Here is a 17,699-nt window from a genome sequence, read left to right as displayed (position 1 = left end):
ATACAAACAAAACAGAATGAATAGCAGACAGAGAAGCGGCGAATAAACAGCGCCAGCATCCTCCCACGTCTCGCGCACATGAGAAAGCGCTGACTAATCTCAACTAATGCTGTAAACTATACAGGGAACCTTCTCATTTGGTACATTACTATACTATTAGAAGTTAAAATTAACAACAGAGCCCCAACTACTATATTCAACTACAATTTGTAACTTAATAATTACACAGTGTAGTTTTCAAAAAACACTCTTCATTGAAAAATTAATTTAAACAAATTTTTTATTGCTAACTAATGAACTGTGAACACTGGATAACTGGTAAATGCAACGCTAAGTGATATGTTTACAAGCTTTTTTACTGACGTCTTTCCGCGATTGATACACAGATAAGAGACATGATACATTTCGTTAAGTTGCACCGTAACTTTCAACAAACCTTTTGATGTTCATTCATGCTTTCTGTGCTATGATGAAAAAGAGGAAGAGATGACTGCCACTTGAACTGAGGCGCTACAACAAGCTGTCACGTCACATTTAAGAGCTTCAAAACGCCATTCCTAATATTCGTGATAAAACGATCAGAATTTTAAAGCTGAGACTTTTGTTTCTGTATTGGATGGGAGGCGCTACAAATATCGACCCTCTACGCACACAAAATACAAAAAAAATGATCGTTTGCATGTAGCGTGTCGATTCCGCGTGGTATGTTAGACTCTCTCGCTCGCTCTCTCTCTCTCTATGCGTGTGTGTGAGAAACACACCGCTCTCAGCAAAGCGACGGGGAGTTGTGCGCCTTCAGACTAGAGTTTACAGTACGCTGTGCATCAACGGAGCTGCACTGAAATAGTACAGATCGCTTGACAGAGAGCAAAACTCTAAAGCGCTCAGACAGATTGTTCAGCGAGTGAAAATATATATATGCTAAACTTATACTTAGCCTCAAACACACACAGGCAGGCATGTAAAATCTAGAAATCTATTATCCAATGGCTAATGATAGACATTATTTAGTCGTCTAGAGTTAAGATTTAGTGGCATTTTAGAGGCTTGAACTAAAGGTGATTCATAGGGTCAAATAGAGCCTGCTTTAACATCGATATTTTTTTAACTGTTAATGTGTTATTGTCACGTTCTTCAACAGCTTCAACAGCCCATAATTTAGGGCTTTCTTCACACACAGTATGAGTTGCAGTCTGACAAGTTTTTCCACCCCCTGATTGACACAATATATTTGGCCTGATCATTTGCTGTTTTTAAACAATTGGCAGATGACCGATAGTGAAAATAATACTGATTATTGGCCGATACATTGGTGCATCCCTAATAGACTTGCTACTGACCTCGTAAATATGTAAATAAGATTTTTAAACCAGGGATAAAATAATCATGAACAGCGTGAAACATTAAACTTAATTTTTTCCTCGAATTTAGAATGGTCTAAAAAATGAACAATTTCAAGTGTGAAAAGCCCATACGAGTTTCCTTTAGAAGTCATGCTGGTTAGTGTTGCTAGGCTTGAACATCACCTCCTCTGCAGAACTCTCTCCTCCTCCGGCACGCGGAAAGAAAAGCGCCGTTTGCTCGTCACACTGCGCACCATCTGTTTACGCCTGTTATCAGATGTCGCTGGCACCACCAGCTCATCTCCCTCTGCACATCATTACACATTACACAACACATTTAACGATAGAACAACAAACGTCTACTAGTATGTAAAAATTTGTTAAATCACATACGCATGAGTTTAAGCTTCCTTTTTACAAGATGCTACATATTAAGCCAATTCTTTTTACCAATATGAAATCAAAATCTACCCTATTCTATTTTTAATAAATGTTCCTAAACCTAGTGTGAAAGACTTATCAGTGTAAATTTTTAAGAAAACAATGTTTGTGTGAAAATGCATTAGCTTTCTCTGCCTCCGAAACAACTTTTCACTTTCTTATCTTTTATTTCCTGCTGAATATTGCATAAATACGTGGGGCAGGAATATTCAGAATCCTTGAGGAGCAGCAGGAGGGAGAATCTCACCTGCCGTCTTGTTTTTAAAGTAGATGAGCCGTACGGTCTCCAGCCCCAGCAGGTTTAGAGAGCCATCAGCGTTCAGAGGAAGAACCTGCAATGCAGGAGACACACAGCTCATTAACACACTGAACTTTCATTTACCACCTGCTTCTACTATATTTTATTACAAAAAGAGATGAGAAGCTCTCTCTGGAAGCGTGTCTTTTTTATGATGTGGTATTATTGAAGATATAATGAAAAGTGTACATTTTTCAAAGGCATCGTTTGAATCCAATCCATAGTGTTGACGTCAAATACATCCACTGCATTCTCGCTATACACTGACAGGTAAGGTGCATTATAACCTGCAAGACATAAGTCACAGAAAACAAACAAGTTATCCTCAGCATGCCTTTTGTGCAAATTATGAGCACAACATCCGCAACTATTATAATCTATGAGCACATAACTACAACAATGCACAATCTAAACTTCATTACACAAAATATTTAGCGTAAAATAAGGTCATAATATTTACATAAAATAAATATATAATTATATATATATATATACATATATTTAAAATGCACTATATATTATATGACCAAAATCTTAAATCACTAAATACAAGCATAAATGAAAACTAACTATAATAGAACAAATACATAAATGAAATAGACCTCCCTGAAAAACTTAAAGCATTAGAAATAAGAAATACTAGGCTACATAAGCATAGAGAATTCTATTTCGCAGCTTATTGCACTTCAATGATCTAAAATCACATGTTTTTAAACCACTATATTATACTGTAGATATATCAATTATATTATAAAACCATTTCAGCAATAATATCTTTACCTTTTTTTTTTTTTTTAGAAAAGCTAAAATTTTGTAAGATAATACATTTCAAGTGCAGTAATTTCATCCAATTTTGTTGACTGGTACTATCACACTGCGAACAAGTAAACACAAGCCATATTAATCAGAAGAGAAAGACAAATCGTCACTCACGGCATGAGGTGGGCTTAGCCGGCCACATGAGTTCCTGTTGTCGTGAACGTCTGCCCTGGCAGTCCACATACACACCGATACTGTTAAAGCACAAGAGCAGCTCTTTACTGGAGATCTCCACGAGGCAGAGAGCGTCCAGCTTCAGATGCTCGATGAAGTCCAGGGTGTGATCGTCAGGGTGAAGGAGGCTATTGACCTCTCCATCCCCCTGAAGACTGTAGCGCAGGAACCCGGACTGGTAGCCTACGCAAAGCTTGTCGCCCTGGAGACCCATCCACTGCACTGATCCTGGGACGATGAAATCCCGCAGCTTCCGATGGCGTGTTTTGCTCTTGTTGAGCTCGTAGATGATCACCTTGTCAGTTTTTTTCATGGCCACAAAAAGGCATGTGGGAGATCCCTGTCTGATTGTACCCGAAACCAGAGTTTGGCAGCCTTTGGTCTCCACTATCTTGTTGAAGTCGGCATCTCGGTCATCTAGGGCCATCATAGGGTAGAGTCGCACGTGGCCCTTTTGACCAGATATCACGGCAATCAACTGTTCTGACGGGATTAGCTCAATCTGATGGACCTTTTTATCTCCTACCTTGATAATCTCTGTAAATAGGAATATATAAACAATAAGAGGCTTTGTATTAACATCAAGTAATACAGTAGGATGTCTAAAAATACAGTGTAAAGCAACAGATAAGCACAGTAAACGCAAATAAAGCTTTTAATTACGCTTACCGTCTTTGGTAACATGAATAACGTACAGCCCTTCCTCATTGCCCAGGGCTATCCTCTCATGATCTGTGGATAAATAGAAGTGTAGTTAAAATAAACAAAAAGCAGTTTGATAAACCTACTCTGGATTGAGTTGGACTTGTGCAGACCAGTTCTTAAATTGTTGTTTTACTAAAGAAGATTTTTCTTGCTCTTTTGAAGTATGGGAATTCAAAGAATTAATAAATGTTATATACAAATTCAGCAGTATATCTTTATATATTATTATATAATATTATTTTACACACACATTACAATTATATTATTAAATATCATTATATACAGTTATATATATATAAGACTTGACATGTGCTTCCTGTTTGACAACAGAAATGTAATAATTTCTTCCACCTCGTGGATTGGTACCATCATTCATGAGAGCACTACGACACATGCGTGTTCTGTTGATCTGAGGGTAGACGCTATTGCGTGAAGTGGTAAATTATGTTGTTTTTTGTGCAAACAAAGCACTTGTGTCGCTTCATAAAATTGAGGTTAAACCACTGGAGCTTTCAGAATTCATTAAAAAGATCTTCATTTGTGTTCCGAAGATGAACAAATGTCTTTAGGGTTTGGAACAACATGAGGATGAATCATTAATCACAGAATGTATATATATACATATATATACACACATTATATATATATATATATATATATATATATATATATATATATAATTTTTGGGTGAACTACATGATCGCTCACATACACAAGGCGAGCAGATGCACTCATTTTACATGTGAAGAGGTTAGCCAATCATATCAGAGATTATATAAATATGGAAGTCTTAATGATTGTTATGTAATAAAAAACCTTGACATTAACAATATAAATCTAAGATTATTGGGATGTGGTGGATTGTACCTATAATAGCAGCAGCTTGTGTGGTTTTGATTAGAGGCAGTGAGCTGTCATACACTTCTTTAGGGACGTAAACAAAGCGTTCTTTAAGTTTGCTCTTCTTCAAGAGGCAGTGCAGCTCGTTCAGCATGCCAACCCACTTGGTTCTTTCCTGATCGCTGTTGGTCAGGATCAAGATGGAGCATTTCTTATTCCTGGATGAGGAGAGCTGTGACGCTGTCACCTACAGGAAAGGAAGAGGACAACAACTTCAAATTTTATCACCCGAACACAGGCACAAAATAATTTTGAACTTATGTAAATAAAATATTGTACAATCATGTTCAACTCACCCTGAAGATACAGGGAATGTCCTTCCTGTTCGCATGAATGACATCTGATGCCAAAACTGCGCTAACTGAAAATTCCTCGTCCCTGCAAAAAAAGAGAACGATTTAGATGTTATGCAAACACAGTGATTAGAATCAAAAACAGGACCAGATGTTCTCACTGACCTCATGTCAATAACCTGGTTCACTGTGACACCAGGCTGAGCAGCTTTGCCCTCCGGGAGATCGTATAAGAAGAGTTTGAAGTCACAGACCACAGCGATGGACCTCTGCCACCCCTTCTTCACACCTAATGGGTTCGGCACCTAAAAGAAAAGATCTCAGAATTAGTTCTCGAATAACTGAAAACAAAAGTGTCCATCTTAAAGGGTTAGTTCAACCTAAATGAGAATTCTGTCATTAATTACTCACCCTCATGTCGTTCCAAAACCGTTCCCCGGAACACAAATGAATATATTTTTTATGAACTCTGAGAGCTTTCTGTCCCTCCGTTGACAGCTACACAACTACCACTTTGACACTTAAAAAAGTTCATGAAGAGATAGCAAAACTAAATATGAATTGAACGGTTCAGTCTAAATTTTCTGAAGAGACATGGTCGCTTATATGATGAAAAGAATTTTGGCTTTTATATATACACTTGACAAGCGAGAACCAATGAACTTCATCTTCGTGTTTCGCAGCACGTTTGAGCTTCCACAAGAACCAAGGTTTGTTCTCTCACGTCAAGCAGGTTCGGTTGAGCTTCTGTTTAAGTTCGCTAATCAATATGTATATGTGAATAAAAGCCTAAATTCAATCTGTTCACTATATCAAGCGATCGTGTCTCTTCAGAAAATTTGGACAAGACCGCTCAATTCATATGGATTATTTTACAATTAACTATTTGAAGCATCTGTGGTAGTTGCGTAGCTGTCAATGGAGGGACAGAAAGTCTCCCGATTTCATCAAAAAGATATTAATTTGTGTTCTGAAGATCAACGAAAGTCTTACGGGTTTGGAACGACATGAGGGGGAGTAATTTAACACAGAATTTTCATTTTTGACATTTTTGGGTGAACTATCCCTTTAATTATATTATATTTTTATTTATATAAAATATTTAGATTATAAATAGACCTTTGGTGACAGACCAAAGACTTTTATTTTTAAAGCTAAAACATTATAGGTTGAAATTATAAATGAATCCTGGTCCATTTTCCAGGAAGATAAAAAAAATGATGTTTATCTACTAATAGAAATATTAACAGTAATAGTTTTAATTACTAAAATGTTATGAGGATTTAAACAAAACCATCTAACCTTGACGTGGCCCTCATAAGCCGTGCCAGTGCCCTTCTGGGGGTCAATACACAGCGGTCCTTTGGTTTGATCCGGGGGGATCGGGCACACGGCAGGAGCTTTGTCCGCACACGTCACATGACAGGAGAAATTACAGACTGCAGGAGGGGGAGAACTAGGTGAATGCCAATCTTAACATCATTTACCATTTCCATGACAACCTCAGCCGAGCCCTTACCTTCACACGTACAGCCCTGCCGAATTATTCCCACCATTAGAGAAGTACACAGGTTACACTTAGTGGCCGTGTTGAAGGTCTTCACCACAAATTGATGGGCCTTTGGCTAAAAAGAGCAATTTAGAAAATTATAAATTACAACATATTACAAAATATAAGATATGTTTGACTGGCTGATATGAAAGTAGTTGTAGAATGTGAGGAAAATGAATTACTTTAGGTGTGCTGTGACCAGAGCTACTGTATCCTGATCGAACTGGTGTTTGAACGCCTCGTTGTGGCTGATCTACCTGCTGGATACATAGTCACGGCTATTAGTCACAGCATGCTAACATCCAATCAGAAATGTTAAATGAATACATTGGAACAAGCTCTGTGTTAAAGGAGAACTCCGGGCAAATTTTAAGTTAATCTTGATCGTTAGACCTTTGTGAGTACTGACTATAGAAAAAAAACGAACCGGTAATCTTTAGCGCGTAGTACTACGGGAGTTTGCACATCAAGTTGAAGTACAACTAGCCACAACTGCAGAATCTCGAGGTCATGAAAAGGAAGACAATGAAAATTTAAGCTCTTATATTTTCGCATTCTGTTGCCACAATTCAGAAAGGCACAAAGACGAACCATTTCTTCTTCACTTGTAAGCAACTCTGATCTTAACTCGTCGCACATGATCAACGCTCCTCCCACCTGGACGTTGTTTACCTTTTCCGGCTACAGCACGGGACTGCAGCGCGAGACTACAGCTAGCCGTCTAAAAGACTATTTAGGTGAGTTGAAACAATGGCTAAGTTTCTAAACGTATCTTGTTCACATGTAGGGTCCCTGTTCATGTTGGACAGACGTTTTAATTGCATTTTGTGTCTGTTAAGAGGCTCAAAAACGCTCTTTATGTCCATGCCCCCATAGCTGCCGTCTTAGCTGGGTGGGAGCTCTGGGCATTCGCGGTCGCAGCTCCGAGTAGCAAGCACCAATCCGTTTTTTTTTTCTTTCTATAGTCAGTACTCACAAAGGTCTAACGATCAAGATTAACTTAAAAATTGCCCGGAGTTCTCCTTTAAGTTTCATCCAAAATGGCAGTTAAATGGACTAAGTTTCTGAGTTTTAGTGTTGCTAAAGGGGTCAGACATTGTGAAGGCACCTCTTGAGACTCCAGCAAATCACTGGTAGTTGAGGGCGAGCGAGAGTGTGACGTGACCTGGGATCTTCCATCTTCCTCCCGGCATGGTGTGTTGGACAGGCTTAAGTTATCGATGGAATCAATCTATTGAGAAGGTTAGAGAGAGGAACTATTTAGAGAACCGATCCAGCTTTACTATGAACTATTAGCAGTAGATGGAAAGCATAATGCATTTAGACCCAAGACATGCCTGATAAACATAACAACTGACTCTTTGAAAATACATCATGCACATTAGAAGCATTTTGACAGGACAGACTCAAACAAGACCCAAACAACACATCAATGATGCTTGACAGGAACAAGAACTGAGAATATAGAGTAATCTGAAACGCAAACACCTCATGTCTGTTTCACAACAAGCTTCACAGTAGTTTAGAAACAGCAATTATATGCAAAAGTTAATTAGAAGAGGAGTCATCCACACCTCAAATGGTAATGCAGGATGAATGGAATCAAATGTTTGTATATGTATTAGCTACAGAAAGTGTCAGTTTGCAGTCCAAATGCTCATGATGAAGAAGAACTGAAGAGGAATTGACCCTGAATGTGACAAAAACATCAAGTGCACACGAAAGACCCTCTGGGAAGTGTGGATATGTTGCTTCTGCCATGCAGTAGCAGACCGCAGACATGCATCAAAGTCACGCAATCAAACCAACAGAGATGAACCACTGCACCAAACACAACAAAAGGAGCTTACACGTCTGCCTTTGCCGGATGGCCCACAGGCAGTGGAGCGCTTCATCACAGACAAAAACAGAAAGATAGAACGAGAAAACAAAACAAAAAGAGAGCAAAAATATATGAAAAAAAGAGAAAAGGATTTGCACGTTTACACATTTTAAAATTACGGCCTCAAAAGCCCAGAAGTAATAATCGAGAACGTATTTCAGCCAGGTATTTAATCCACAGTAAACCATGTAGAGACAGAGAGTATTAGAGGAAACATAAATATCAATAAATCATTATTTTCTAATTTACAAATGAAAAAGCAGACATAATGAATTAATGTTATAAAGTCAAAAATGCTGCAATTTAATTCTAAAATGAAGCCACATGCAACTGTTTCAAAACACCTACATCAAACTGATCCAGGGCGGAGGTTGGAGCATTAAGGAAGGCCAGGAAGGAATTCTGGGAGTCCTGGTGCTTGACCCCTAGAACACATAACATGACTTAAATGTCCCATGCAAACATATACACCATCTAAAATATCAAGAAATTTTGGCTGATTGATTTCAAATGTTTCTGGCTTTTACCTTTAGACAATCGCAGATTCTCAGTTTCCAGTTTCAGCCTCTGGATCTCTGCCTCCAGGTCCTGGTTCTTCTTTTCCATCTCGTCCAGCTTACTGTGCAGAACAGAATCAGACACAATGTAATGACCATTACCAGATTAATTTACCAACATATGGCCATTTTTAGATCATCAATCCTGGCCACTGGTCAATTAACTTTTTACTATTAAAGTCAATGTCAATGGCTTTAATTTCACTAAAGACAATGAAACAGAAGAACCAACAGATTTTGTTTCTGTATTATGATGTACATCCGAGTGCAACAGATATCAAAAAAGAAAAAAAAACAAGGAACTATATATATATATATATATATTCATAGCTTTTCTCTTGGTTGCGCTGCTTCCAGTAGTGTATGTTTATGTTAGATCTTTTATCCAATTTTATTTCAGCCATCATGTTTTGCCATGGACAAAGAAATCTGCCTTGAGGCCTTCAGAATCAATAGTGCGGGCGTCTGTAGTTTAAATGAATGGCAATGAACCTGTTGCTTTAACCAATCAGTATATCAGTCAGATTTAATCAGCCAATTAGATTTCGATTTGACTGCATCGGGGCCATCTAGTAGGCGTACAATAACGTCAGCATTTTCACGGTTTTTGAATGGATGGTCAGAGCGCATACTACTGTTACTGGTAGTCAGAACTAGCTAACTGCATCTGTAGCGAACTGCATAAACCAAAATATATTCCTGTAGATAGTTAGATAGAATAGTTTTCAACCCACAAATTAATGTTTCTTTCTTTCCTCGACCCCCCAGCAGTTTCAAACCTACCGTGAAAAAATCCCTTATCCACCTTATTCTGCTCTAAACAATGGGCGCCGCCATGACGACGACTCCGGTAGCCTACTTCCGGTTCGTACTGTATTAGCAGTGAGAGAATGAGTTCAGGCTCTACATGTGCTGTTGTTGGTTGTTTTAGCAATTCAAAAAAGATAAAAAACTTTTTAGAAACTGGGTGCTTTGAGCATAAGATAAAAAGGAGAGAATGCCTATGTCCGGTTCGTATCAGCTACATTCAATACCAGAGAGTAGACGTTTTTGGTTAGCTGCGCTAAAACTGAAGCATCCAACGAAAAAGGTGTAATACGTTACCAGTAGGGAGGGGCATTTCAAGCAAAAATAATATTCGAAGATCGCTGGGTATTATGCAATTAATATTCGAGAATCGCACCCCTCCATCACATCACGCACACATGCATGTAAAGGCTATAGTCTACACACCAGAGCACATGAGCAAAGCGGAGCAGTGTGACGCTTAAATATAAGTTAAACAAAAAACAACTAAACATACGTTTTATATTTAAGTTTCACAATATAATGTTTTAAAAAAAATTTATTTCATCTATGTTGATTATATGAAAAGGGAACCGCATAAGATGAGTCAAATATGATCATAAGATGCCCAATATATCGGAAAACATTTGGAATGGCTCAGACATGATTTTGAACACTTATCAAATTTTGTTTTGTAGAAAGCCTTTCTTTAAAGTGAATTTCGTTTAGTATAAATTGTATCTTCATTTTTATCAATGTTTTATCAACAAATTGCCTGGAATAATAAATAAGTAGATATACAGGACACGGAGGCGCGGGCGCGTGAACTGGAGCGCGTCTTATTAATCAACGAAACTCAGCGTATAAGTTAGGCCCTACTTGCCTCACATACATGATAAGTATATCTACAGAAAGCTTGAAATGTGTACTTTTAAACAAAATAATTAAAAACGAGCAGAAATGGGCTGCTCTCTGCTTATGCATAGGTTAATTCGTATGAAGTGTGCATTTCTCTCTATAGGCGCGTTCACTACTGCGAATATGGCGAGTCAGTATCATCAAATTTATCTTTGCAGTTGACACTTACAGAAAACACTAGTTATTAATAAACAATTCAAATGTTTAATGAATAATCATTACTTTTGCCGGGGTTTTTTTGTGGCAAGCTTATGCGTGCGTTGAGATGCAGAATAGGCAATATATTACGAAAACGCTCATTATGGTTTAGCATTCTCTCCCATATAGTATACATAACTTCCAACCCAACTTCAGTCGTGCACGGGCAGGGCCAGCCCTACTTATTTCACATATTTTCTAACCAGCACATCACTGCGGGCGTTCTGAGCAAGCGGCCCTTAATCTTCATAAAGCTTCGAACCGGAAAAGGACAACCGGCTTTCTGGTTCAAACCCGTTATGAATCATGGGTAAATTCGCTTACCAGGAAAAAGGTGGATACAGCTTAACGCAGAATCACAGAACACGATTCGATCTGTCTGGGTAACAACAGAACTGACTGTAATGTATGCCATGACTGATTTTGAAGGCAAAAATCTTAACGCACAGATAACCTGTACAACAGAGTAATTGAAGTCTTTTTGAGGAAAAAATTTAGGATGGATTTTGTGTAAAAAATTATCAGTAGTTTTGGTTAGTATAAAGCTTTTTTGCCCCCGATTTTTTCTGTGGTATGTATGATTTACTTCCTAATTTTTCTTGTAAATTTATGATCGAAACTTCCTTTTAACATTCATACTATTGTAACGTCTGACAAGTAATGTTCTGTATCTGAACTTATAATTCGACTGAGAACCACTGTACACTAACATCACAAGCAGAACTCACTCGCTCGTTTCTCTCTACCCAGCCTTTTCCGATCTCACTGCATTAACCCAAAAACTGCCAGTGCAAAATAAAAACAGCAATTTCCCAACAATTATAGAGTCTGTGCACTGCTACACTATTAAAAAGTTATTAATTCAGGTAGGACACCACTGAAGGCCTAGGAGTGAAATGCATGGCCCGCCACTGATTAGCTGGACTGTAAACTGGACAATAGAAAAGTACCTTTTAGGCAAGTCATTTGACTCGGCGACCATCTTTAAAACACCTCTCAGGCAGCTATTTCAGCCATGCAAGTGCAGTTCCTATCTCTTTGAATGGGAAAATTCTCCAAAGCTGCTCACCAAGCTTACGATTATATTTCATTTTTGAAATCACCAATAAAATCTGACAACAACTGTCTCATAAATTTTGTTTCTAAATGCTCAAATCATGACAAAAAAAATAAATTTTCATGCTAGAGCAGCCAATGCAGTCATAAGCACACGTCTCAGAACATTGACTGTTTTTAAAGCAACCGGAGCTTCTAATGGCAGCTGCACTGACGCAATGACTTTATTAATAAGCAAATGGCTCTTTTTTACTTAGAAGGCGGGATTTGATTTATTCTGCGTGTTGAACTTTCTCCCATTCATAGTAATATGAGTACACCTTCTTTATATATTTAAAGACTTTGTTAATACCTATCAAATAATTTCCTGATGTACAGATAGGTACGTTCTATTGCAAACTTTAAAGGAGAGATGTATGTTTTACCTCTCAGTGGCCATATGGGACGTCTTGACTTTGTTGAGCTCATCCTGGATGGTTTGTTTGGCTCTAATCTCAGCATCCAGTGCAGACTGCAGCTCCAGACGGGCAGACATGTCCAGCTTAGCAAAACGTCTAACCTTCCATGGCATGTCCTGGAAAACCAGAAGAAAAGAGAATCAAACATCTACTGGGTCTCAATGCAGTAGAATTTGGTGCCATTGAAATGCTTTAAATATTGTAAAGGTCAATGTTTAGAATAAACTTTAATCAACTCATTCTAAAAATGCATTCCTAAAACTAAGCACTAAGTTAACAGTCAAGATCAAAGTTTAGTTCTCTTACAGTAGCACGTGCACCCAGACTGGTGTTCCTCAGACCTTCCAGTTCTTCTGTCATCTTAGTAGCCAAAGCCTGCAGATATCCTCGAGCATCTTTCTCATCACTGACCCTGAGAGAGAAAAACAGATGTTCACAACCACAATTACCAAATATGGCCACAAGATGGCTCCACGGCCACACAAATACCAAGGGTTTGGTGCCAAAGAAGCAGAAATGAACACTGAACAACAATTATGCAGAGTTATATTATACAACATTATACAGCTTCATTTTTTGAGAAATTTTTATTACATTTTAGAATTTTCAGCAGTCCTGATTTTAAGCTTTCAAGCAATTGACAAATGTTATGGTCGCATAATTAATATTCATTAGTCAAGCTGCAAAGTTTAATAATAGGTCCTCATCCCATTCTTTTCAGATCATTCCTACACTCCAGCACCTTGGGTCCAAGGTCTAGATTTGTATATACTGCCAAATAAACTGACGGTGGTGCAATTTCTTTTAAAGAATTTTTCTAAAGACCTTTTTCTAAGTCAGTTTGTTTTGGAAATGCAAACTGATTGTGTATGTTTGAAATAGCTACACTTGGCGTTACAATTTCTGGAAAATAGCTAATAAAAGCTAATTTAAAAAAAAAAAAAAAAAACTTGTTGGGGCATTTTCATAAAAAAGATTATGTTATAAAGAAATTATATTATACACTGCCCAGCAAAAACATAAGTTGCTGTTTGGATTTAAAAAAAAAAAGGCAAATGCTTAAGAGTGTATGATTGGATCATTATTGCAGTCATTATTATGTTTCGATCATGTAAACAACCTTGTTGACCAAAAATGTATGCACCTCTTGATGTAAACAAGATCTTGACCAAAAATGTATGCACCTCTTGATGTAAATAACATCTCAACATGTATCTCCATCAAGAGGTGCATACATTTTTGGTCAAGATCTTGTATTGAGAATGCAAGAGTCCAGCACTCTGTAAAGTCTCCTCCAGCACATCCCAAAGACTTTCAATGAATTTAAGGTCTGAACTCAGAAGTCCCAATTCATGTGTGAAAATGATTCACAATTATTTCACAATTTGAGCCTGATGAATCTTGACATTGTCATCCTGGAATATGGCCATGATGTGTCTTCCTCCTACATGGTTGCTTAAGAAATGAGAAGCTACACACTCCATCAATTAGGGTTAGAAGAACTGTTGCCAAACATGTAACATGCTAGAAACATAATAATCACTGCAACAGGGATCCAATCATAGACATTTGCCTATCTAATTCCAAACAGTGACTTTTATGTTGGTAAGGCAGTATATATTTGCTCCTCAAAGTTCAGGGTTTGGCTGGCCTACAACAGCGTCAAAAATGTACCATTGTTTGAGGGCAAAAACGCCCATGTCTTGTGGTGAATTCCATAATATAGCACTCTAGGCCCTTCTAGTTTGTGTGTTTAGCACCTCAGCAGACTACATAGTGACCTGCAATGCACAGCAAAGACAACATGAAGTAACTACACTAACAATGGAACTGACCAAATGGCTTTTATTTTTTATTTGATAATTTGATTTTAATTTTCAGTTTACTCTGAATCTAAGCATGATCATATCCATCAGATTAAAATCTAAGACAATGATTCCAGATTAAAATGTGATTAGACAGCAGGGTAAAAGCATGTGCGTTTCTCACCATTGAATGATTTCTGTGATCTGGGCCTCCCAGTGGGTTACACTCTCTTTCTTATCAGCCAGTTCTCTCATTTCCTCCTCCAGCTGTTTGTTACTGCTGCTCAACTTCTCAAACGAGGACATCGTCTACACACACAATAAAATATGTTATTGAATACACAACAGATTAAATAGTTTAGAGGCTTTTTTATTTATTAATACTTTTATTTAGCAAGTATGCATTACATTGATCAAAAGTGACAGTAAAGACATGCATCATGTTACAAAAGATTTCAATTTCAAATAAATGCTGTTTTTTCTTTTGCACTTTCTATTCGTAAAAGAGTTCTGATAAAAAAAAAATGTAATATGGTTTATACAAAAATATTAAGCTGCACAACTGTTTTTAACTATGATCATAAGAAGAATGATTTCTGAAGGATCATGTGACTGAAGACTGGAGTAATGATGCTGAAATGCAACAGGAATAAATTAAATATATTAAAACAAAGTTATTGAGTTGCTAAAAATAGAAACGTACATTGCAATAATATTTCACAATATTATTGTTTTTCTGTTTTTGATCAAATTAATCCAGCTTTGGTGAGCATAAAATACATCTTTCAAAAGCATAAACCTTTACCGACCCCAATGATGTTTTTGAATGCAAGAACAGATAAGATTATACAGTACTTCTCATGAACAAATAGTCATTCAATCAACCCACAGAATTGATTCTGAAAATGTAGTTTAGCACTTCCCTAACCCAGCTATATATTTAATTTCAGTGAACAGAAAATAATCCTCATTTGAGGGTTTTACTCCTGCACAACCCAATTAACACAACAGGCTTGAAAACATGCCATCAACATTTCAGAAAATCACAAACCAATACGGCAATTTGAAGGGGCAGATGTAATTAAACGGACCAGAGAATCAGAGCCTGCAGGATGGACCACCATGCAAAGCCGACCGTGTCCCTCTAATATCTACATTTCCACCCATGAACCACTAAGAACCCCGAACCGCTAATGAATAAACATGACCCCCTCCGTCTGCAATGGCTCAGTTGACTTTGCAGTAAACATGTCTAGCTAGTACACATTTATCCAGTCAACACTGATTTAGTTGCGCTCTCTATCTTAAGCAAGAGCTGGTTTGGTTGACCACCCCATAATTACACTTGCATTATTCAACATTTTCATTTAACGCCACTCTCTGACCGGAGTGCTGAACCCTCGCATTGGTCCTCGGGAAAACCGTTCCAGATTCCTGTCTGTTGATCAGCATATTTCCCTGTGCTTACACAGGGGGGAGGATGCTGACTGACTTCCCAGTAAAACATTGGCATGGTGGACCATATCTTCAGCTCAACACACTCATGGAAAGACTCAGTCCGCAAATGGCAACGGCATGTTTTCTTTCTTTCACAACTGAGTGCTGCCCTCCAAGGGTTCTTCTCTAAACATCTCTTGCGTGTGTTTTTTTTGCCGTAAGTTTCACTGAGAGCAGTTACGAACCGCCACACGCACATGGAAGGCTGTCTTTCAACCACTCTGTGTGCTCTACACTCCATTTGAAGCGCTCAGAAACGGTACCAAGAATGTATTAATGGTTTTAACAAAGAGCATTAACTCTGACCACTAAGAAGCGAAGCCTCCTTTCATCCTCAGCGTAAAGACCACATCAAAAGTGAAGTGGAATCTTTGACCTCAGTAATATGAGAGTTGGAGGTAGTGGTTTTAGGATTGTGGGCTGATGTGTTAGTGTTCCACAGCATCCTGGAGCCACAGTAGTGTCATAGTGTCCAAGCCTAAAAATACTGGTATGCCACAAATTTTTCAAATCGTAGTAGTTTTACTATATGAAACAGTTTATGCAGTAAGATAAAATTGTTTGCACACCAACAGTTTAACTTGAATCTAAGGCATGTCTAAAATACTGTAAAACAATAAACAGGACAAACACAGTCGACTGTCACTCGAGAAGACTTAAAGGGTTCTCCCAAAAACAAAAATTCTGTTATTAATTGCTCACGCTCATGTCGCTCCAGATCTGTAAAACTTTAGTTCATCTTCAATACACAAAAATAATGAAATCTGTCCCTCCATTGACAACTACACTTTGACGCTTTAAAAAGTTCATAAAGAGATCGTAAAACTAATCCATATGAATTGAGAGGTTTAGTCAAAATTTTCTGAAGAGACACAATCGCTTTATATGATGAACAGATTGAATTTAAGCTTTTATTCCTATATAAACATTGATCAGCAAACATAAACAGAACCGAACCTGCTTGACATGCAAGAACAAACCTCATTGGTTCTTGATGAAGCTCAAACGTCCTGTCTGTGTAACACGAGAATGAACCTCATTGGTTCTCACATGGCAAGTAAACATGCTTGAGCTTCCATTTACCATCACTGATGTGTGAGTTGATGAATATGTGAATAAAACCCTAAATTCGATCTGTTTATCATATAAAGTAATGGAGTCTCTTCAGAAAATGTTGACTGAACCGCTCAATTCATACGGATTACTTTTACGATCACTTAATGTACTTTTTGAAGCGTCAAAAAGGTAGTTGCATAGCTGTCAATGGGGAGACAGAAAGCTCTCAGATTTCATCAAAAATATCTTCATTTGTGTTCCGAAGATCAACGAAAGTTTTACAGGTTTGGAGCGACATGAGGGTGAGTAATTAATGACAGAATTCTCATTTCGGGTGAACAACCTTTTTAAGATCACAATATTCACCACCCTCTAAAAAAGTGTGTGTGGCACTGAGATAATTCAGTTGGTGTAATATTGTGAGATATATTTTAAGCCAATGTAAAAATGCTGTTTGATTTTACTTCTATAATGTGACGTTTTTGTGAGAAAATGATTAGGTGTCAAGACCTGATTGTATCGCACTTCTCTTTGCACTTCTGGCTCTATCATCCTGAAGTCAATGCTTTCTTTGAATGGGTGTTTGGTTAAATGCCTCAATGAGGTCTGTGGTTAACACAAGTTCAAGATATGTTCACGTTATATTCTACGCCATAAAATACATCGGTAATGCCCTGCTTGTGAGTTTTTAAGCTTTTTTTTGTATTCAAAAGGTGGTTGATTACATGTGGCTAAATGGGACTGTTAGAACATTTGTGCTAATTATCTTGATGAACAACACATGTAAAAACATAAACTTTTGTTGGTCACAGAGCTTATTTTCTGCAATCATCCAAAAGCCAATGCGAAAAACATTGCCTTTTCGTCAAGGGAATCAGGGCGATGCTAACTTCCAGGAAGGCAAAAAAACAAGTCATCGCTGCAGCACTCAATATGACTTTCCTAAAATAATGCCTATATA

At 37.7% G+C, this 17,699-nt stretch overlaps 1 protein-coding gene across 34 annotated transcripts in view; it reads right to left on the bottom strand.

The window, feature by feature from the left end:
- Positions 1-17,699, bottom strand: part of cdc42bpaa (CDC42 binding protein kinase alpha (DMPK-like) a) — an 88,474-nt gene that overhangs the window by 13,118 nt on the left and 57,657 nt on the right. For 14 of the 34 annotated variants that reach the window (XM_077238854.1, XM_077238837.1, XM_077238857.1 and 11 more), the window contains 18 exons: positions 14,370-14,494; positions 12,687-12,792; positions 12,348-12,496; positions 8,935-9,026; positions 8,756-8,832; positions 8,376-8,414; positions 7,634-7,756; positions 6,708-6,785; positions 6,493-6,598; positions 6,276-6,412; positions 5,139-5,278; positions 4,977-5,058; positions 4,648-4,867; positions 3,745-3,807; positions 3,016-3,612; positions 2,272-2,369; positions 2,032-2,116; positions 1,527-1,650 (listed from right to left, as the gene is read on the bottom strand). In XM_077238854.1, the coding sequence (XP_077094969.1) occupies positions 1,527-1,650; positions 2,032-2,116; positions 2,272-2,369; positions 3,016-3,612; positions 3,745-3,807; positions 4,648-4,867; positions 4,977-5,058; positions 5,139-5,278; positions 6,276-6,412; positions 6,493-6,598; positions 6,708-6,785; positions 7,634-7,756; positions 8,376-8,414; positions 8,756-8,832; positions 8,935-9,026; positions 12,348-12,496; positions 12,687-12,792; positions 14,370-14,494 (2,441 nt within the window). The remainder of the gene's footprint in view (positions 1-1,526; positions 1,651-2,031; positions 2,117-2,271; positions 2,370-3,015; positions 3,613-3,744; positions 3,808-4,647; positions 4,868-4,976; positions 5,059-5,138; positions 5,279-6,275; positions 6,413-6,492; positions 6,599-6,707; positions 6,786-7,633; positions 7,757-8,375; positions 8,415-8,755; positions 8,833-8,934; positions 9,027-12,347; positions 12,497-12,686; positions 12,793-14,369; positions 14,495-17,699) is intronic. The other 20 variants (XM_077238860.1, XM_077238861.1, XM_077238841.1 and 17 more) reach the window with 3 other exon arrangements.

Source organism: Siphateles boraxobius, unplaced genomic scaffold (assembly GCF_051911475.1).
Source record: "Siphateles boraxobius isolate OS27281-9 unplaced genomic scaffold, OSU_SipBor_1 22, whole genome shotgun sequence".
Classification (NCBI taxonomy): domain Eukaryota; kingdom Metazoa; phylum Chordata; class Actinopteri; order Cypriniformes; family Leuciscidae; genus Siphateles; species Siphateles boraxobius.
Note: the sequence above shows the minus strand (reverse complement) of the source record. Positions and strands in the feature narration are given on the sequence as shown.